The sequence below is a fragment of the Rana temporaria genome, chromosome 3 (genome assembly GCF_905171775.1).
Source record: "Rana temporaria chromosome 3, aRanTem1.1, whole genome shotgun sequence".
NCBI classification, from domain to species: Eukaryota; Metazoa; Chordata; class Amphibia; order Anura; family Ranidae; genus Rana; species Rana temporaria.
Window position 1 is genome coordinate 211,825,514 of NC_053491.1, and position 23,368 is coordinate 211,848,881.

At 42.0% G+C, this 23,368-nt stretch overlaps 1 protein-coding gene across 2 annotated transcripts in view; it reads right to left on the reverse strand.

Annotated features, from left to right (window-relative positions):
- The window catches only part of OTOGL (otogelin like), a 218,400-nt gene that overhangs the window by 124,953 nt on the left and 70,079 nt on the right, over positions 1–23,368 (reverse strand). For both annotated transcript variants that reach the window (XM_040344209.1, XM_040344208.1), the window contains 6 exons: positions 22,298–22,463; positions 21,273–21,347; positions 20,930–20,982; positions 17,844–18,006; positions 17,634–17,741; positions 8,139–8,277 (listed from right to left, as the gene is read on the reverse strand). In XM_040344209.1, the coding sequence (XP_040200143.1) occupies positions 8,139–8,277; positions 17,634–17,741; positions 17,844–18,006; positions 20,930–20,982; positions 21,273–21,347; positions 22,298–22,463 (704 nt within the window). The remainder of the gene's footprint in view (positions 1–8,138; positions 8,278–17,633; positions 17,742–17,843; positions 18,007–20,929; positions 20,983–21,272; positions 21,348–22,297; positions 22,464–23,368) is intronic.

Below are 23,368 nucleotides of genomic sequence, written 5' to 3' on the forward strand. Positions count from 1 at the left end.
TAGTCAGTGTGAATTATAGTAGAGCCCTACTGATCATGACTTGCCTTGTTATAATGTTTTATTGGTCCCAAGCTCTACTCCATAAAAGCCATGGTTTTTAACAACAACAAGCCATATACATTTTAGAATAAATGACCTTATATTTCTCAATCAATATTATTATTTGGCTTTTTCTGTGATGTAAACTAACTGTAAGCAGGCTGCCCAGGGCTAACTCCCTCAATAATAAAATAAGGATTAAGCCTAATATTTATTTGGATCTCTGGTAGAAGTGGGACATGCAAAGTCTGCCTTAAGAATGTTCTAGTGTGCTTCACTGTGTCTTTTAAGAGAAAATAAATCATGTTTTTTTCCTATTTTTGGAAATTGTAGCAACTTTCACTGTGTCATGTGTCTTATCTTCTGTCCTATTATTTTGTTTTTAGGCTTAAACCCCTTAAGCAGACTTTAGACATTTTACATATGTCTAAAAAAAAAAAAAACAGCCCCCCCCCCCCCAGGCTGAGCCTCCCCCACCCTTCTTACCTTAAAATCCTGGCTGTCAGCCTGTGAGCCAGCATACACTGTTCAGAAGCATTATTCAGAAATAGAATGTAGCATTGTTGCTATTTTCTCATTCATATGAAGATCAAAGTGGTGACTTTTGATCTGTATATGATGTCAGTCAGAGCAAACTTAATAATAAAAAACCCTGATCACCCTTAATTAATTCATTTTCTTCTTAATTAGCTACTATTTCTGTACTGTTTTTATTCCTATTTTGTAAACCATTTGTATTTTTTTTTATTGTTTTGTTAATTTATTTTTCAAATTAAAAATAACATTTAAACAAGGCCTTTAATTCATTTGTAAAAACTTTACAATGAGTTGTACCAGAATTCCAAAATCAGACTTTTAGATAAGAAGATAAAATATAGACTTTTTATCTACAGTAACATTTTTTAATTAACACTTATATAATTATAAAAATTGAATTTTAGAAGTTTACTCCGAAACAATTATATATTTCTTTTATTTTAACGTGTGTGTGTATAGCTCATTTTTATTATTTAGTTTTATATAGGATGAGGAAAGCCTAAAATCCCTGCTAATTTATTTTTTGGAGAGTCTGTCCTGGAAATCCAGCAGGAAATCAGACATGATCTCTACAAAGTGAGGGGAATTCCAGTCTAAAGCCTAGTACACATGGGCTGAATGTCAGGCAGCATCGGCTGGTTCAATAGAAACCAGGTGACATTTGGCCCGTGTGTAAAGAGGCCGGATTCTGCCAAAGGGGCATAACCAAAAAAGGTCTGCCAACCAACTCTCGATCAGCACTCGCAACCAATTGCTGAGAGTGCTGACCAGAGTGTTCTGGCAGGGGAACACATTAGCTCAGTAGGGGAGATCACTGAAGTAACATTGAATTTTTAGTACAGCGGCTCCGACCTAAGCTGTCAGGATTTTTTTTTGTTCAACCCAGCGGGTAGTGTGTATGAGACTTTAGACAGTTGTCACCAGAACAAGTGTCCTCAGTGGAAGATTTACTCTTACCTATTGTTTTGGGGGACAACTGTAAAATTTGGGATTTCCCATCACTTGGGCACCAGGATGAATAGAGAGAGCAAATCCATTCATAAATGGATCGAATCTTAGATGGTTCAGCAGGGACTCTATCCATGTATGGGCAGGCTGATTGTTCCCAAGTCCTTTGATCGACTTGGGTACAACCAGCATGTTAGATTTTTAAAAATCAAAGCAGTGCAGCGCAATCATATGATATAAATGTCCTGTTAAAAACAGTCCAAAGCCCGATGCCAGAAACAATAAAAAGATAAATGAAGCAGCAAAAGTCTCTTTGTAAAGATAAAAGCGTTCCCTTTCACCCAAGGGGACAACTCACTCCACCGACAGATAGATTGATCACTTACCTTATACAATTGATCCCTAAACCAACAGGATGGTCAAATGCACTTTCCCCACCTCAGGGTATACAAAAAGAATGGAGCTTTGGTTCTTTGTTGGCAGATGGAACCCCAGTCACATGCAGGGCCGGATTCCAGACAAGGCCAACAAGGCCAGGCCTCGGGGCGGCAGTGGGTGCAGGGGCGGCACTGCAGCCGAGAGGAGAGGACACTTTAATTTTTGGAGTCCCTCCCATCATGTCACGGGTGGTGAGCGGAGAAAAAACAGAGGGAAGAGCAGGCCATCTCAATGTCATATTCGGCAGCAACATCCCCCCCCCCCCCGGTTCTCAATCTCATATTCGACAGCAACACCCCACCTGCTTCCCAGTGTCCTGCCGAAAAAGTCCATTAGGCATTAAAGGACCTGGCCTTGGGGCAGCAAAGGGTGTAAATCCGGGCCTGGTCACATGTGGAAGAGTAAGGAAGCCTATATAGCGAGTTTAGTTGTATATTTGAAAGGATTTTTATTTTGATCTGAAATGCCTTTAATTTACCTAAAGATCAAATTGAAATGTTTTCTATATTACTTATCCAATTGCAATATTTACTTTCCGTAAGATATTTCTTCAGTATTTACACCTTACAAGTCTACACTATTTTATGATAACTAAATCAGCTTTCACTACATTTCCAGTGTAACTTTTTTTAACTGGAGCATAACTATCCTTTTAAAGCTTTCACTCTTGATCCAGTAACATTACTGTTAAACTGTTTACCATCACAAGTAGCATAGAAGTTAAGTTTTCATACAAGCATTTTCAATGCCTATTTTATGTCTGTACAAAGACATGAACGTCCATTCAATACATCTTTTCACGATTGCTGGATTATCACTAATCCTGTTATTTTCAGATACTGTATATGGCTAAGGTTTTAGCTGTTGCATATAGAATGTCTATCATTAAAATTGAAAATGTTCTGAAAGGCTCTGCTCACTCATCACAGTTTACAATTTCAGCAGCAACTTCACTACTGAATTGTTAATGCTTTATGTCTTTCTTTCCTTAATCACTTATGTTTCCACGCATGACTTTTTACCTTAAGAAAATGAAAGTCTGATTGCGCACGGTGGGAAAAAATGGCTCCTTTATTCCATTGCATTGTTTGAGCTACTTGATCCGAGCATTATTTTTTTATTAAGCAGCAATGATTGAGAAGTTCTGACATTTCAATTACTTGTAGCGGGGCTGCATGTTGGCAGAGGTGCAAGCTAATAAAATGCCAAGATTAATCCTGCATTTTTGTGCATTGTTTGAATCTGAAAATGGCGTCATGGTTATTCTGAAGGAGAAACTGTTCTGCTTTTAGAATGTAAACTGAAATAATCTGAGCTGGTAGATCTACTCAGTCATCGTGTTCTAATTAACAAAATGTAATGTTGATTGATGTCACCAGTTTGGAAAGTGAAAGAAAATAGAAAAAATTACAGTTGTCACCAAGAAACGAAAGCATGGGAGGTCTCCCAGTGGGGTTAACTGTTTTGGTGACATCTGTCAATGGAGGGATTTTCCTTTGGTTTGGAGGACATTTACTAACCATTGACATATTTATATCCCATTTTTAGTGCTGTGCTTGACTATGCTGGGGAGATTTCCACTCACTTCCTGTTATAATGGGGGTTATATACTAAAGGCAACTCCACTTTGCACTACAAGTGCACTGCAAGTGACTTGAAAGTGCACTTTCAAGTGCAGTCGCTGTAGATCTGAGGGGGACATGCAAGGAAAATAAAAAAACAGCATTTTAGCTTGCACATGATTGGATGATAAAATCAGCAGAGCTTCCCCTCATTTCATATCGTCCCCTTAGATCTACAGTGACTGAACTTCCAAGTGCACTTTCAGTGCAATTGTAATGCAGAGCAGATTTGCCTTTAGTAAATCAACCCCTAAGGCCCGGATCCACAAAGATCTGCCTATCTTTAAGGCAGGCGTAGCGTATCTCAGATACACTACGCCGCCGCAACTTACAGCGTATTTTCCGTATCCAGAAAGAATTTGCGCGGTAAGTTACGGCGGCGTAGTGTAAATGTGTCAGCGTAAGGGCGCGAAATTCAAATGACTAAGATGTGGGCGTGTTTTATGTCAATGCATCTTGACCCCACGTAAATTACGTTTTTTTTAACGGCGCATGCGCCGTCCGTGGGGGTATCCCAGTGCGCACTTTGCAAATAGTCAATGCTTTCGACGTGAACGTAATTTATGCAAAGCCCTATTCGCGAACGTTTTACACAAACGACGTAAACAACGAAAAATTTGACGCTGTCCCGACGTCCATACTTAACATGCGTACGCCTCATAGACCCAGGGGTAACGTTACACCGAAAAAAGCCTTACATAAACGACGTAAAAAAATGCGGGCAGACTTACGTTTGAGGATCGGCGTATCTAGCTAATTTGCATACTCTACGCGGAAATCAACGGAAGCGCCACCTAGCGGCCAGCGTAAATATGCACCTTAGATCCTAACATGTACGTCAGTCGGATTTAGCCCGCATCGTAGAACTTATGCGGCGTATCAATAGATACGCCGCCGTAAGTTCTTTGTGGATCCGGGCCTATGTGTCTAGTTCCCAACACAATGCTGGTGTGTTTTGCAGTGCAGAAAATTGTAGCATGTTTGTATTTTTTGCACTGAATGGCTTTGCATGACACCACACAGCAGCGCCATGCACGTTTCTATGAAGTTTCTATAGTGAACTATGTGACCCTTTTAAATGAAGTTGAAAGGAAAAAAGCAACAAAAATAAAGCAATCAAAAAAGAAAAAAACTCAAGCAGTGTGATATTCTAAAAAGTGCATTATGCTGCTCCTTGCCCAAGCCAACACTGCACTAGCCTTCAACATTATGAAGCTAATAGCACAGCCTTTTAAGCCTATCTTCTGGGTATGATGGTATATCTTTACATACAGCTACCTATTCCCTGTATTTTTATTCAGGCAAAAAACAAAGCAACAACACATCTCTAGCTATCACATAGCTATCAGCTTATTCATTCAGGAAATGGAACTGTTTCAGTCCTTGGGGTCTTTTATCAAATCATGGTTACCTGGGCTACTTTTTGTAATTGGGTTTAACCCTTTTTGGTGTACAGTATCCTATTAGAAAGTGCAATTTTGAGGATTCTGTGGGATAAGGTTACACTGATGGCAACAGTAAATAAAAGACTTTACATTAATGTTGCTTTGAGCATTCACTCTGCCTTGATTTCAATTACCTTTTTGTATCTCAAACAATTATGTAGCCCCTTAGTGAAAAAAAGGATACAGGAAGCTATCCTGAAGTTCTGGGTCTCTATATAAGCACCGGACTTTTCATTAGTCAAGTAGCTTGGTGTTTTTGTATTCAGTTTAAAGAAATAACTCCCATATAGGTATGTTTACGCTAACACATTCCTATAGGCTTCTATTTGCTTTGTGAGATTTACATGTGAATATGCAGGAGAGTAATGCCGCATACACACGATTGGAAATTCCGACAAGAAAACCGTGGATTTTTTTATCTGACGGAATATTGGCTCAAACTTGTGTTGCATACACACGGTCACACAAAATTCTGACCGTCAAGAACGCGGTGACGTACAATACTACAACGAGCAGAGAAAAATGAAGTTCAATGATTCCGAACATGCATTGAATTGATTCCGAGCATGCATGTCGGAATTGCATACAGATAATTGGAATTTCGGACAAGAACTTTTATTGTCGGAAAAATTGAGAACCAGCTCTCAAATTTTTGCTGTCGGAAATTCCGAAAAAGTCTGATGGAGCTCAACTTTTCTTGTCGGAAATTCTGACCATGTGTACTTGTGTTTTGGATGCTTCTGAGGTTATTGTAGAGGCAGTTGACTTGCATCAGCTGCTTCTGCATTACAATACACTTGTATTTGAAGAGAATTAATTCTGAAGTGAACAAAAGCCCATAGACAGAGGTCCTAATAATAAAGATCATAGCTAGGGTTGAGGTGCATGTTTGCAGTTGTCATAGGTTTGCAACAAATGATTTGCAAATCGGGTATATTTGGGAAAATGCTTTGCAGGTCCTTATTTATTTGGCATTGGTACATGTCCCCCATGGCAGTGCCCAGCTCTGTATGCCATTTAACAATAGCATGCTTATTTATTTATTTATTTATTGTATATTATCTTTTTATTAGTACAAAATTCTCGGACTAACAACATTGGATATAGGTGTCTCCACCTTACATCTCCCTTCATATAACATTTCATATCCTACATTCCCTCCCCCTACCGCCCCCCCCCAAAAAAGGAGGCAACATATACCCCCCCCCCCACTATCTCTCCTCCCCCCTCCCTATTAAATTCAATCCTTTATGAATCCTATCACATGTTTCTATCTTTTCCCTCACGGAGCTCTATCCTCTCCCAGTCCCCCCCATTTCCCTTAGCACTCCAGGATCCTCACATATTCAATAGATTTTTTTAAACTCTAACCACTTCCCCCAGATGTTATTATATGTTTTTTTGGAGTCTTCACTTCTGTGTATTGATTCCTCTATTGACCTCAGCCAGTCTATCTTTACTCCCCATTCCAGGACTTCGGGGGGTTCTCCATAATCTTGGGATCAGGCTTTTAGCTGCGTTCAGGAGATGGGGTACTAACGTATTTTTATATTGGGCTACCGTTTAATCCGTGTCATGAAACAAACATTTCCAAGGGTCTTTCTGTACCTGTTCCCCTGTTATTTGATGGATATTTTCTATTATTCTTTCCCAATAAGACTGAATCCTCGTGCAATCCCACCATAGGTGCGCAAAAGTCCCAAGAGCACCACAGCCCCTCCAACACATTGGGAGGGTCTCTGTATTCATCTTATGTGCTCTCTGTGGAGTGATGTACCACCTTGCTATCAGTTTAAAGCACATTTCTGTTGTTTTAACATCACTAGCATGCTTATTAGCCCAACAAATGGCCAGAACTGCATACAAAGTTCTGTCCCTATAGACTTCAGTGGGAATTTCTGCAAAGTTCATCATTTGTTCATCAAAAATGTCTGAGAACCAAACTCAAATTCAAATTCATATCCCTAATCATAGCTAGACGAGGATATGTGGTTTCGCGACCTCTGTTATAATGCAAACTGTTAGATAGGGCCAATTTGGTTTGGTTGCAGACTAGCTGGTAAGTGTGCTGGGAAATTTTCTGTTGTTTGTAATGTTAAATGCCCCTTCATGTTCACCTTGCTGTAAAGTCTAGTTATAGATTGGAGTGTTTACCACTTACTGTATCTGTACATATGGTCACTATAACCCTTGTTTTTAATATTATCATAAGAATTTAACAACATCCCATTAACCTGGGTGGCTATGTCAGTTTTGTGTAAGCTATTCTTATAGGGCATTAAAAGCCTATAGCTATGCTTGTTTTCAAAAAGTAAATATCTAATAAAGATTAAAAAAAAAGGGCACATTTGAATTACTAGAGAGAATGATAATCTCCCTCTGCTTACTTTCCTTGAATTAGAATAAGTTGTCAGCTGCAGTGTCTGATTATTTGAGATGGCCACCTCCATCTCTTCCAAAGCAGGAGACATCATAGTTAGAAACAGAGTTACCACTAACGCAAAGAATGACATGTCCCCCAAAGAAAGACATGTCCCCAATTCAGCAATGGTTATAAAATCCACCACAAAGGGAAACTCCAAGCGAAAAAACAATCACAGTTCAAAAAAAAAAATGAAATTAGGCGGGCAAAAAATACCTGTTCTTCTGATCGATTTAGTCTTTCGAGCAAGTGTGCCTGCAACACACTCAAATCTGTAGTTCTGCAGAATCTGTATGACTGATCCACATGCTCTTTGGGGTAATAATGAATGTGATCACACTAGTAACATCCACACTAAAGGCTCATCCTCCTCCTAATACAACAAAATATCACCTAATCCAACTCATGAATTTAAAGAACATGCACTCCCACTACAAGTCTGATTTTAACTATGAGCTGTTGTTAGAAAAATCAGTTTAAAGGCAGACTTCAGCTAAATATGCTGTATGAATTAAACAATTATTTCATGGCCTTTGAAGGGATATATTAGTAAGTGAAGGTGTTTTCTTAAACTATCTTGAGTTTTGCTGTAACTGGCCAGAATGATTAAAAAGCAATTACTTACATTTTAGAAAGAAAGTTTCTGTTTATCTCTAGGCAAATTTTTAGCTGAAATGTTGGCCTTACCTTTACTAAATAAGCCTGACAGTCACTGACATAGTCATATTCCAAGCCATCAAAAGTGTAATAGTGACGATCACCATACACAGTACAGACAGAAGGACATGGGTAATTGGTGCAGTTAAATACTCCTCTTTTGCAAACACTATAAGAAAACAGATTAAGGTTAGCACATATTAATTGAAGTGACAGATGCAATCATTGTCCACACTGAACATATTTAAACATTCCTTAGATACTGATGTTGTATAGAGGTTGTAGATGACCAGTGCTGTTCCTAAGAGACTTTCTTGCTGTAATGGTCATAAAAATGTCACCAAAGTTATTTACTAATGCTGACTGGGATCACAACTGAAATCTCTTCACCCCTCTTAGTTCTACTTAACAAATTGTTCAGCCAGATCTAAAGCTGTTACTTCATATAGCAAAATAATGGCACTTATATTAAAAAGGTACATTTTAGGGGTGGGTGTGGCGCTGCTAATGGTATGCAGCAATTTATGTAGATGTGCAAGTGCTGTGCAAACTGAAGGTGTATTAACCAAAAGGTATACATTGCTGTATAATACACAGTTGATGTGCCATAAACGTATAATCACGAATAAATAATCAAAGTAAAAATCAAAGAAAATATATATATGTTACACGTGCATGAATAAATTGTAAAGTTCTCCAACATTAAATTGTTATAATATAACATAAAGTCCACTGGTGATATTGTGTCTTTAAAATAAGGTGAGAAAAAGATGACGCAAACTCCACACAAATATCTCCCGTATATCTCTTGTGCCCCCCCTTGTGTAGTTGCACTCACCAGATAGATCTCCCCACTCAGGTGGTAACCCGCATTCACAGTTACAATAACTGTCTGTAGATCTTTTCTATGGAGGCCTCTGCCTCCTCAACATGCTTTGTCTCCCCTCTATGTGTTTTACTGCATCAACTTTCCCACCCACTCCCTCTCTCTGCTCCTTTAGGTGATCTCTGTACATTGAATAATAAGTCAGTCGAAACTGATAACAATCCGTTGAACAACCTATATCAAAAGGAAAAAGTGAAAAAAGTTCTAAGTGAACTAAAATGCAAATCCAAAATATGTGCAATAATGTGCAGCCAACTGTTTAAAGACTTCTGTAGTGAACCATAACTCAAGTCCAAAATAAATGAAATTAATGTGCAGCAAAAAACTTCTGCCCGTGGATGATCAATGCAGACAATCAAGATGAGTCTTCACAAAGATTGAGCTCACAGAGCGCTTACCTCCAGCCAGTAAGTAATGCGTTAAAACAAATTCCTCAAAGGCACTGGGATAGAGTCTGGGGGGGGTCCTCTGTGTGTAGTAGCAATCTGGGTCCAGGCACAGATTTGTTCCTTTTGTTATTCTAAAGGAATAGCTATTTGTTTGCCTAGGTCTATGTGCAGGGGAGTATGGGAGTGTTTTTTATATTTATCAATCAGCTGCTGCACCTGCAGGGCTCTGAGAAAATTGGCAAGTTCTGCATCCCTTTAGGATTTGATTTCCATTTTGGAATATCTCACTAAAAATTATGGGGGTAATCCACAAAAGGGATACGCCGGCATATCTACTGATACGCCGTCGTATCCCTGTTTCTATCTATGGAACTGATCCACAGAATCAGTTTCACATAGATAGACAGAAGATCCGACATGTGTAAGGGACTTACACTGTCGGATCTTAGGATGCAGTACCGCAGCCGCCGCTGGGGACATTTCTCGTCGTAATGCCGCTTCGGGTATGCAAATTAGCACTTACGGAGATCCACGAAGCTTTTCAGCTTCGTTTTTTCTCCGTAAGTATTAGTTTGCCGTCGCAATATTAGGGCTGCTTTTACAAGGCCTAAACTGTTTACACCTTGTAAAAGTAGACCCTTCTATCCCGCGTCGCTGTCCGGACGGATTTAAGTTACACCGCTCCAAATTTCTAGGTAAGTGCTTTGTGGATCGGGCACTTAGGTAGAAATTTTGCGGCGGTGTAACTTAAATGCCAAAAGTTACGTTGCGCCGGGTTTTTGAGGATTAGGCCCTATATTTTCATTGCAGGTGGTGCCAAAAATCTGACTTGTATCTTAGTGCAGACTTCTGGGAAAATCAGTAAGCCAATCACACAAGCCAGAAATTACATTTTCAGGGGGGGCGTTCTGTACACAGTCTGTGTACAAAACACCTCCAAGTAGCCATATTGCATCGCATTTTACAGAAAATTACAGATCTGCAGAATGAAAAGGAAAGGAAGTGTATTTTTAATAAAATTCTATTAAAATATGACTTGAGTCACAATCATAAATATATATATATATATATATATATATATATATATATATATATATATATATAGCTATATATTTTTTTTATTCGCTCATTTTTTTCCCCGCAAAAGTGGAGTTACCCTTTAATGCAAACAATCTTATCAATGTGCATTAAAAAATAGGTAAATCCTAACTTCTCTTATTAGCTCCCTTTTGGAGTAATAAAAATACCATTGAAAACATTTTGCAATATCTGCTTTATGTTGATCTCGCCAGAAAAGGTGTCCTGATTTTTGAGCTATCTGCTAATGGGAAGGGCTGACAACACTAAAACAAAAAAATGCTGTGTGTTGTCAGCCCACAATAGAAAACTAAGGTCTAACCGCATTTCTGGCAGACCTTGGGGGTAATCCACAAAGGTCCGGCGTAACTTAATTTTTTCCATTTAAGTTACACTGCCTTAAAATTTCTACCTAAGTGCCCGATCCACAAAGCACTTACCTAGAAATTTTGGGCTGTGTAACTTAAATTCCGCCGGCGCAAGGCGTTCCTATTTTCATGGGGGCGATTCCCATTTAAATTAGGCGCGCTCCCGCGCCGGCCGTACTGCGCATGCTCGTGACGTCATTTTCCCGACGTGCATAGCGTGAAATTACGTTACGCCAAGCTTTGTGGATAATTCAAAATTTTAAAAAAATCGCGTCGCTGGACAGAAAGGTCTGTTTTTACAAGGTGTAAACAGTTTACACTTTGTAAAAGCAGCTCTAATTTTGCATTTTGCAAACTAAAACTTACGGAGAAAAAACGAAGCTGAAAAGCTTTGTGGATCTCCGTAAGTGCTAATTTGCATACCCGAGGCGGCATTTCGACACAAAATGCCCCCAGCGACGGATGCGGAACTGCATCCTAAGATCCGGCAGTGTAAGTCCCTTACACATGCCGGATCTTCTGCCTAACTATGGAAAACGGATTCTGTGGATCAGTTCCATAGTTAGGAACAGGGATACGACGGCGTAACAGCAGTTATATATCAGACAGGAGGCTCATATCTTATGCATTAACTTTCTTTATTTAATGCCCATAGCAGACACTTTAAAACTTTTCTATAAACTTTTAATGTAAAAAAAATTTCAGTCAGTAAGACTACGACTCCCAGCAGTCCTTGTAATCCGTAGCCACGCCCAGGTCGGTGACCTCTATATAACAGACTGCCCGACTAAGATCCTCCTCTTTCTTTCTGCTCATAGCAAAAGATAAGTACTCACGGCAAATTTTCTTATATATTTTATTATTATAAGTGTATTTACTTCAGTATATATATATATATATATATATTTATATTGTACTTAATCGTCTGATTAGTGTTAATAGGTAGTCACTTCTTAGCTGTTAGTGATTTATTTATATATGTTTATAATGGTGCTGTATTACTCATAACAGGTATATATGTAATCATATTAGGTATATAGGTTACCTATTTCATTTTGTACCAAACGTTTTTCCCCTTTTTATTTCACTGACCTGTACCTTTGCCCAGTTTTTCCCCTGGGCTGCTGTACAGTACCTGTACCGCCGAGCGCCGCTCTTTTTAAAGTATTTTTTCCCTCCTTTTCCCTCAGAGGTGCTGGTGCGTCTGTTTACCTCACAGAGGCACATATTCTCCTTCCCTCCCCGTCTTTCCCGCGCACCGCGGGGGGGAGAGATTCGTCTCCCCCTCCTTCTCTCCTCAGACAAGCTTGTATGCTCTCTCAGAGCTGGAGGAGGGAGGGGCGACCAATCAGAGGAGAGTCACAGGACATGTGACTCTCTCTCTGCTCAGGCAGAAGGTGTAGGCTTTCTCCTCACGCTGCAACGTCAGTCCCTGCACTGACGGCAGTGAGGAGAGAGCCTGGTATTGTAATTTAACCCCTGCCTGCCTTAGCAAGAATTATTTTCTCTTTGCCTTACTCCTGGCAGCGTGGATTAACCCCTACCTGCCTTTAAGCAACACTACCCATATTGCCTTACTGTTTGTGTCTATAGCCTAATTTTAAGAGCTATCCTTACTATATATAGCTATACAGAGCGGCAGCATGTCTGATCTCCCTGCCCCTACGGATCCTATGGAGGATAACACCAATAGGGACACAGCCCCAGCCCTGAATGCTGCCCAGATTCAGGAGCTAATTAATAAATCCATCCTGGCTGCCCTGTCCTCTGCTGCCTCCTCCAGGGTATATATACCCATGGCCCCACAGTTACCGACGCCGCAAGGCGACGAACCACCGCCCAAAAAAGGCAAAGCCTCTCAGAAGAGGAAGCACACCCTGGCGGTGATTGACTCCCCGGCAGGGGAAGGAAATAATATGCCTCAGGTAAACCCTAACACGGCTTACCAACCCCAGCATCAGACGCACTCAAATAGACCCCTGGACCCCAGGGAGTTACAATTTAAAGGGACTAAGGCCGCAAGAAGGGCCAAACCGGACTCATACATTGACTCTCCACAAGAGGATTCTGATGACCCCTTAGAGGGATCGGATGAGTCAGAGCCGGATTCATATGAGGACGATGCTGGGGAGACGGTGCTCACTACAGCTGCCAACCCTGCCACGCAGGGAGATATTCTCCTAGACTCCCTAGGAGAACCGTTCTTTGATCCAAACGCTATTAGTCACCCGCGTTCTGGAGAATGGACCCCTCTACCAGAGGTGAACCAATACATAGAATTATGGGCTAGAAAATCCCTTGACAGGGTTAGTCGCAACAAACTTAGGGCTGAATGCCCTAGACCCCTTATACCCAATAAAGTGGTGGCTACCCCTGAGATAGACCCCATTTTAACCAAATATCTAATGAAATCTGGCAAATTCCAGAGAAAAGGGGTAGAACGATCATTCCGATCCATTCAAGATCGTGTTCTAGACATGATGGGGCCCCTGACCAAGATCCTCAATCTTTCGGAACAGGCGGCAGCATCCGGGCAACCGGTCGACCTACAACAGCTGAGAGGCTGGGCGCAAAGAGCAATATGCCTGGCTGGCACTGCCAATACGGCATGCTCGATTGAAAGACGCCGATCTATACTGATGCGTCTGGACCCCCAGTTAGCCCACCTGGCGGAGTCAGAACCCGGACCGTCTGCGGACGGCATGTTATTTGGAGACTCTTTATTGAAAGACGTCAATAAATTTGTGGGCCTTTTTACGAGCCTGGACAAGGCTCAAAATTCCTTGAGGAAAGCTGGGACCCCCAAGGTTTTTAACAGGGCCGGCAGAAACAGAGGCCGATCTGCCGGCCGTGCCCCTTCCTACAGGCCACAAAATAGAGCCCCAGTACAATACCAGTACCCGCAGGCTCAATCCTACGCCGCTCCAGTGGCACAACCTGCCCCCTTCTTTCCACCACGAGGCAGACCATGGCGAGGACGAGGGGGACGAGGTTACCCACGATCCCGACCTCCCACCGGTGAGTATGATGCACACACCACTCAGTCACATTCCTGTGGGGGGACGTCTCAGGTATTTTATCCACGCCTGGTCTGCGATTACGGCAGACGCGTGGATATTACACACTGTAGCGGGGTTCACTGTGGACATCGTAACATCTCCTCCACTCAATGTTATACCGCCACCCATCCGCTTCGCAAACCAGAACGTTGCTCTAATAGACAACGAACTGCGAGATTTACTGGCCAAACAGGCTATCATAGAAGTAGACCATTGCTCCCCAGGGTTCATCAGCAATATATTTTTAGTGCACAAGAAAGACGGCGGTTATCGCCCAGTGATCAACCTCAGGGAGTTGAACCAATATGTCGTATACCGACATTTCAAAATGGAAGGTATACACTTCCTCCGAGACCTCCTACACCCAGGGGACTGGCTCGTGAAAGTAGATTTGAAAGATGCCTACCTTACGGTCCCCATACACCCAGAATCACAACACCTCCTACGGTTCCTATGGAGGGGCAAGATGTGGCAATTCACTTGCCTTCCATTCGGACTATCGTCCGCCCCATGGTGTTTCACCAAACTGCTGAAACCGGTGGTGGCGGCACTGAGGAGCAGGGGGGTTCGTCTGGTCATCTACTTAGACGACATCCTCATTCTAGCCTTCTCAGAGACCCAGGCCCATCTTCACATGTCATGGACTGTGTCATTGTTACAACAACTGGGTTTCATTGTCAACCAGGACAAATCAATATTGATTCCTGCTCAGCAGATGGAATTTTTGGGTTTTACGGTGGACACCATCCAATCTACCCTCAGCCTCCCCAGCCCCAAACTTGCTCTGATCCGCAAGGAGATCCGGACTACACTGCGGAAGGGTTGCCTATCCCTCCGCACGCTAGCGCGTCTTGTGGGCCTCTTAGCAGCTTCCATCCAAGCTATTTTCTCGGCCCCATTACACTACAGAGCCCTCCAGAGGCTCAAAATCATGCACCTGAGACAAGGTCTCAGGTACACCGACGAGGTTCCCCTATGTCGGGACACGATCGAGGAGTTGAAATGGTGGCTTCGCCATGCCGTAGAATGGAACGGCAGAACCATCTTCAATCCCTACCCGGATGTGGTCATAGAATCGGACGCCAGCCGCAGGGGCTGGGGCGCCAGATGCGGCAGGGCATCCACCGGAGGGACTTGGTCAGTAGAGGAAACCAAGCTCCATATCAACGCCCTAGAACTCCTGGCAGCTCTATTCGCTCTCAGGAGTTTTATGCCTCGTACCTCTACGTGTTGTATTCTATTCCGCATGGACAACGTGGCGGCGGTCCAGTACGTCAACCGCCTGGGGGGTACCAAATCCAAGGTCTTAGCGACCATCGCGAAAGACTTCTGGCACTATTGCTTAGCCCACAATATAACCCCTGTCGCGGAATACATTCCGGGCGTGTCCAACTCAGTGGCCGACTGGAATTCTCGGTACTTGCGAGATTCCAGCGACTGGCAGTTGGATCGTTCAGTATTTCTCCATCTACAACAGATCTGGGGTCCACTATACATAGACCTGTTTGCCTCACGCCTCAATCATCAGCTGCCCCGCTTCTTCAGCTGGAGGCCGGACCCAGAGGCCTATGCGGTCGATGCGCTGCACCAACCTTGGCCGGAGGGCACCCATTACGCATTCCCTCCCTTCCAGTTGATCCCCAGACTCCTCATTCGGATTGCCACCCTGGAGGCAACTGTGGTGTTGATCACACCGTGGTGGCCGACCCAACCGTGGTTTCCCCTCCTGTTGGGGATGACCGCGGATCGTCCCAGGCTCCTGCCTCACTTTCCCCACCTTCTCACCAATCCGAACGGGGAACTACACCCCCTAATTTTAGAAGACAACCTACCACTCTTGGCGTGGCTGGTTTCGGGATCGCGGACGCTGACAACGTCCTTTCACAGTCAGCTCAGGACCTCCTCGCCCTGGCCTGGGCCCCCGGGACTCGATCGGCATATCGATCAGCGTGGGGGCTCTGGGTGCGTTGGTGTGATCGACGGCAGGTCGATCCTGTACGAGCCCCTGTATCTTTAGTGGTGAATTATTTGGCAGATTCCTTTGAATCTGGCAAATCGTTCAGCTCCATAAATGTTTACCGGTCAGCTATTTCGGCATACCACTGCCCTGTGGATTCCCTACCGATCGGCAAACACCCGTTAGTCTGTCGACTCATGAGAGGCATAAGATTCCAACGTCCCCCACGGCCTAGATACCAAGCAACCTGGGATGTTTCCAAGGTGCTGGATATGTTCGCCAGGTGGGAGGATAATTCGGATCTTCCTTTAAGACTCCTTTCCATTAAACTGACAGTCCTCCTCTGCCTAGTGTCCATTAAAAGGGTATCCGATGTTAAGGCCTTGGATATCTCTAGACGACAATTTTCACCGCAAGGAGTCAAGTTTTCTGTAGTGCGCAAGACTAAGACCGGTATTCAATCTGTCTTCTACCCGTTTTTTCCTGCTCATCCACTCCTCTGCGTGGTTCGCTGCCTACAGGCATATGAACTACAGACCGCTAGCTTGCGTTCCCCGGGTTTGTCACAACTCCTGGTGTCTTATGTCAAGCCACACTTTCCAGTATCGTCGGCCACGCTGGCACGCTGGGTACGTATGGCCATGGACATGGCTGGTATTGATGTGTCCCTCTTCGGAGCCCACTCCGCCAGAGGGGCCATGGCCACCAAAGTAGTCACGTCAGGGGGCTCCCTCTCCGATCTTCTAGTGGCGGCAGATTGGTCTTCAGAGACTACCTTCCGTCATTTTTACTTTAGACCGCAAGAGCATGTATCCATGGCAGTTTTACCCTAATATTGTATGTGCAATGTATTCTGTCAGGATATGCATATTATGTCTGCAGGATTAGATGTTAAGCTTTAAACTTGCATAAGATATGAGCCTCCTGTCTGATATATAAATCTAGATTTTCCTAGCTTGTGACGGAAAATATAAGTTATATGAAGACAGGAGGCGAGTATCTTCCCTCCCGTCCCACCCTATTATGTATATCTCTGATTTCTTCACAGGTTACTGAATATCGTACCTGGGTAATACTCCGGATTGGGATACTTGAAAGTTCTACTGTCTTCTTACCCCTGTTGGGACGGAACGCCTATTGAACCCTCGTTGGGTTAAAATTTCTCCGAGACCCCCGTTGGGACTCGACGAACGACTCTGATCCAAGTTATGGATTCCTCGGACCCCGGCCGGACGGATACAGTTCAAGACGACGACATCCGACGGGCAAGATCTTCGCAGCAAGAAAGAGGAGGATCTTAGTCGGGCAGTCTGTTATATAGAGGTCACCGACCTGGGCGTGGCTACGGATTACAAGGACTGCTGGGAGTCGTAGTCTTACTGACTGAAAATTTTTTTACATTAAAAGTTTATAGAAAAGTTTTAAAGTGTCTGCTATGGGCATTAAATAAAGAAAGTTAATGCATAAGATACTCGCCTCCTGTCTTCATATAACTTATATTTTCCGTCACAAGCTAGGAAAATCTAGATTTACGCCGTCGTATCCCTTTTGTGGATCTGGCCCCAAGTTCTTACAATGTATAGTTAGTTTGTTTGTTTGTTTGTTTGTTTGTTTGTTTGTGTGTGTGTGTGTGTGTGTGTGTGTGTGTGTGTGTGTATTTGTATATATATATACAGTATATATATATATATATATATATATATATATACACACGGTATATACATAATATATATAGTATAAATATGTACATTCCTTCATAGTTTATCTATAGAAGATTTAAATAACCTACCATGTGTAGCACGGTGTAGTTATGACTTCTCCAGATAAGTATTCCCAATCTTTCCATGAACATGGGCAGCTATCAGGAACATAACATTTTCCTTTGTGCTCAGCCATACTGCAAAACAACATAATATCAAAAGAATATACACATACACATGAATACATCAATATACACATAAACAGTCATCTATGCAATGCATCATATCTACTTACTTACCCTGGTGGACAAATACACCCACTGGCACAAAGTGGGGATGGGACACATGAGAAATTCATTGCCAGGTTGGCACAAGTGACTTCACAGTTCACACCAGCAGATGGTACACCAAGAACAGGATTCCTGCAGTCAAAGTATATTTTTCCTTCTGGGCATGTTTGACCTTTAACATAAAATGATTGTATATGAAGTAAAAGAAAGCATACAAACTACTACTGTTATTCTAAAATATAGGACATTGTACACTATGCTGTAGCCCTGTGATTGACAGACTCCCATTAGACTGTAATGATAGAAAGACAGGCACACCTAACTGAATTTTCAAGCACAATTAGGCTATATTGTTCGAAAACGCCTCTTTTAAAAAGTCCTGCTCACTGTTGAAAAAATGATTGTTGATATTTGAAATTAACCTATGCTTTGCTGCTGGTACATATGGGGTATAGAGGTGCAGGAGATGAAGCAACATGAAGTTCCTGATTCAGAACACTGGTTGGCGGTTGCTTCCCCACAGCAATATTAAAATATAAAAGATTGCTAAGCATGCAGAATCGCAAGGCAGTGAAGGAAGCTGCTAAAGGGAAGTGATTGTTTTTCATGCATCCTCCACACCTAATATATTGATGCAGTCTACTCTACACCCCTGGTAAAAAAAAAACAACATTAAAGCCTAGTACACACAATGAGATTATCGGATGAATGATCATTTTCTTATTTTTTTTGCATGCTAGTCTCCAGATCGAAAATGAAGAGGTTGCTAAAGTACAAGAATTCTCATGTGACAGAATAAAAATTCAGAAGTAATGTCATGTGATGTAATGTAATTGCATTTTTGAACAAACACTATACTGATTAAACAAGAATTCGTACGATCTGGTATCGTTTGAGAAACATTTTCATGTTTGTCCCATCTGAAAATTTGTAATTATAGCTGTGTACTAACGAACAGATTATCGTACGATCATTTCGAAAGTGGTATTTTTTGTATGATTTTCTGATCATGTCATGGGCCTTAAGGCTAACAACTACAAAAGATGAAAAGAAAAAGAAAAGCAAAACCAGTCTATTAAAAAGGGGAGCTGTATGCCATAAATAATTTAGGGGTCAATTCACTAATGCCATGTACACACGGTCAGTTCATCTGATGAAAACGGTCTGATGTATTTTTTCATCAGTTATACGATGAAGCTGACTGATGATCAGTCGTGCCTACACGCCATCGTTTAAAAAAAACGATTGTGTCAGAACGCGGTGACGTAAAACACAACGATGTGCTGAGAAAAATTAAGTTCAATGCTTCCGAGCATGCGTCGACTTGATTCTGAGCATGCATGGATTTTTAACCGATGGACGTACCCACAGACGATCGTTTTTTTCTATAGGTTTTTTATCCATCAGATAATTTTATAACAAGTTCCTATTTTTTTGACTGATGGATAAAAAAAACGATGGGGCCCACACACGATCGGTTCGTCTGATGAAAACGGTCCATCAAACCGTTTTCATCAGACGAACTGATCGTGTGAACGCGGCATAAGAGTTAAATAACAGCTCACTCAATGTGGTAACAATTGTGCAAGTGTTCAATTCATTAAGAATTTTGCATTAATAACAGAATGAGGTATTTGTTCGATTTAGGGGTAATCACTGCATTAGTTATTGTGGTAATTTACCGCAATGAGCTGCTTGCTAAGGAGCGGGTCGGGAAGCTGGCCTCTGCGTCCTTAACAACCAATGACTCATCAGCTGAAAAAAAAACAGCGTGGGGTCCCCCCCATGCATACCAGGCCCTTTGGGTCTGGTATGGATATTAAGGGGAACCCCACACCAAAATGTAAAAAAAAAGGCCTGGAATCCCCCTTCCCCAAAATCCATACCTGACCCTTATCCGAGCGAGCGCCCCCCTTCCTGAACCATACTAGGCCTCATGCCCTCAATATGGAGGGGTGGGTGCTTTGGGGAAGGCTGCCTACTGCAGGCTCTGTTGTTTGACATTTATTATATAGTTATGGGGCAGAGTCACCTCTTGGTCCCGTCACCGACCCAGCATGCACTGGTCTGTGACATCACAAGGAGCGGCACCACCAGGTGATGTAGCCAGGTGGCCCTGCTCCTTACCTATATAAGAAATGTCAGACGCCAGAACCTGCAGTAGACAGCCAGCCTTCATCGATGGCAGGGGCATCTTTTTTTTTTTTTAAGGTCCAGCGGGCAGCATGATTGACAATGGATTTACACCTGGAAGACACAATTTTTTTTTTTTATAAAGGAATTGTCATAAACTGTGTGTGTGTTTTTATTACTTTGTGACAGTTTGTGAACAGGTGGGGTACTTATACTTATTCACATGGGGGGGGCAGGATCTGGGAGCCCACTTCCAGATTCCGATAAGCCCCCTGCCTGCATACCCCCACAACCATCAGTCTCGGTTGTGGGGATGAGACCCCAGAGCCCCCCTGCCCCAAAGCACCCATCCCCCCCATGTTGAGTGCATGTGGCCTGATATGGGGAGGGGCACCCCCCCCCCTTTCCTGACCTACCCGGCTGCATGCTCGGATAAGGGACTGGTATGGATTTTGAGGGGGACCCCACATTATTTTACATTTTGGCATGGGGTTCCCCTTAAAATCCATACGAAACTCTAAGGGCCTGGTATGCACTGGGGGGGGGGGACCCTGAGGTGTTTTTTCTTCAACATTTTTAATTGTCTGATTTTTTTTCATACTCAGCTGTCAGTGGGGAACAATTTGTAAATATTGCCAGCTTTTTTTACTCTCTGGTTCATTTGTGAATTGGACTTAAGAAATGTTTATGCAATATTTACTGCCATATTTTATTTCCCAGTAAATACCGCATAATCGTTATTATTTTATTATGAATTGGACTTTATTTACCGCATGATATAATGTATATGCAAATGAGTAATAGGACACCCTTATCACATGCGGTAAAGCTTAGTGAATTGACCCCTTAGTATTTAAAATAATTTAAATGATGGAAATGCTCGTATGTAAGAGCTACTAAAATATGTTCTGAAATTTGCAAATTATAGATATGTGCTTAGTGGTTCAACAATGTTAACATACCTGTCATAGTTGTAGCGGTTTCAGTACACTTCATTGTTCCATTCAAACACTGGCTAGCAGAAAAAGATAAAGCACCTTATTTCTGTAATTAGTGGAGTGAAGAAGCATCAATACTAAGCACTGCTGGGCAAATATAAACGTTAATGTGTAATGTCCATTAGCTACCAGAGTTCACTTTGCTGAAGTCAGATCAAAAAAAATCTCAATTGGTGAGTTATTGAGCTTTGACCTACTGAATAAGGTACAAAGTGAGGCTCACGTCACTGTAAACCATCCATTTTTTTTCTCATGGCCCATTCCCATTAAATGCATTCTGAAAACAATTATTTAACGTTTATCTTACCAAGATCCAGACTGTCTTAAAATCACTTCCCCGGGATGGTAAATTCTGCCCTTGTAATAACAACGACAGTTTGATCTGCAGTAGAAAGAAATGTTCACAACCTGATAGTATTTTTTGGAACATAAATCTGTGTTTTTTAAAAGCAGCAAAGTGCCTATGTGGAGAATGACTGTATGGTACAACTGATGTATATTCTAGCTGACTGATATATATGACATCATTATACTGTACATACTTCATATGCATACCTCCCAACTTTTTGAGATGGAAATGAGGGACACCTATCAGCAAAAGTATGCAGGCATAGGACACACACCCTTGTCACGCCCCCTTAAAGGAGAATTGTACAAAAAATAAAAGATTGGTTAAACCCACAAGTGCTTTTTTACCACTAATATTCCTTTATATTGGCTTTTGGAATTTACAAATGCAGCAATTTAGAAACCAGATGAAAGTTTTAGCACTGGGAAACACTTTTTGATAGATAAAAAGTGCATTTTATATACTTCTATACAGTATAGATCAGACCAAAATGAGGGACAAATGAGGAGGAATGAGGGACAGAGGGACATTGCTCCAAATGAGGGACAGTCCCTCAAAATCAGGGACAGTTGGGAGCTATGCATATGTGTATTTCAGATAATAATTCATATTTTGCAGCACTGGACACTGGATCAATCATATCAGTCCCTGCACATGAAGAAGGTTACTTACACCGTTCACAAGCACATAAACACAGTAGAGCAATTTAGATGAAGGCTAATTAATCAATTAGTATGTTCATACATTGTGGAAAGAAACTTGGAGACCCACGGGAAACCCACTCAAATAAGGGGCGAACAGACAAACTTCATTTAGAGTTTTTACAAAAATATGGGACTATAGAAATCAAACCCAGTACCTAAGTTCTGCCAGGGTTGTGTGACAACTAGTATACAACCTAACAAAACATAACATATAACCTATAGAACATATATATATCCCACCTTTTTAAACTCTACCTTACATTCAACACATATACTTACATAGGAACACAAAAACTAAGAGACTCATCAAAGTACTTTCCATCAGGGCAGTTACATCCTTCTATACACTCATCAGTGCAGACTTCTCCCAGGGAAAGAGAGGAACAAGTGCGGCCACAGTATGATGAACATTGATGGAACAACATTCCAAAGCGGCAGACAACTCCTACAGAACACAGTTTAATATTTTTCACTTTATTCATCAATAAGGTAACATTTCAACTTACTATATTGTTAATACATTTATTCTAGTGTCACACTGATCTTTTGGAAAATGAAACGTGTTGAATTATGTTTATTAATAGAGATGGGCCGAACATCCTCCTGTTTGGTTCGCACCAGAGCTCCCAAACAGAGAAAAAGTTCTAACTCTCAAACGGCAAATTCTATTAAAGTCTATAGGACTCATTTTGAAGGCTTATATGCAACTATTTGGCCATAAAAAGGGTATGGGGGTCCAGGTACTGCCTGGACCCCCATACCCTGCCATGTGTCAATGGAAATTATTTTTTTTAAAAGATCGTTTTTACAGGAGCAGTGATTTTAATTATGCTTAAAGTCAAACAATAAAAAGGAAAAATTCCTTTAAATAAAGTGCCTGGGTGTCCCCTTTGTCTGCCTGTAAAGTGACGCATTTTTAGCATGTATAGAAAATGCTGCAACAACAATTTAAGAAATTAATGAAATGTAATTTAAATTGCCTGAAATACAATACCATTGTCAGCAATAAAAAAAAGGGGGGGGCCCTCCCCCTCATGAGTCCATACTAAGCCCTTCGGGTCTGGTATGGATTTTAAGCGGAAACCTCATGCAGAAATTTAAAAAGAAACAGCGTGGGGTCCCCCCAAAATCCATACCAGACCCTTATACGAGTACGCAACCTGGCAGGCCAGGAAGGAGTGGGGAAGAACAGGCACCCCCTTATAAACCATACCAGGCCGCATGCCATCAACTCTGCAGCTTGTCCCCATGTTGATAGGGACAAGGGCCTCATCCCCACAACCCTAGGCTGTGGTTGTGGGGGTCTGTGGGCAGGGGACTTATCAGAATCTGGAAGCTCCCTTTAACAAG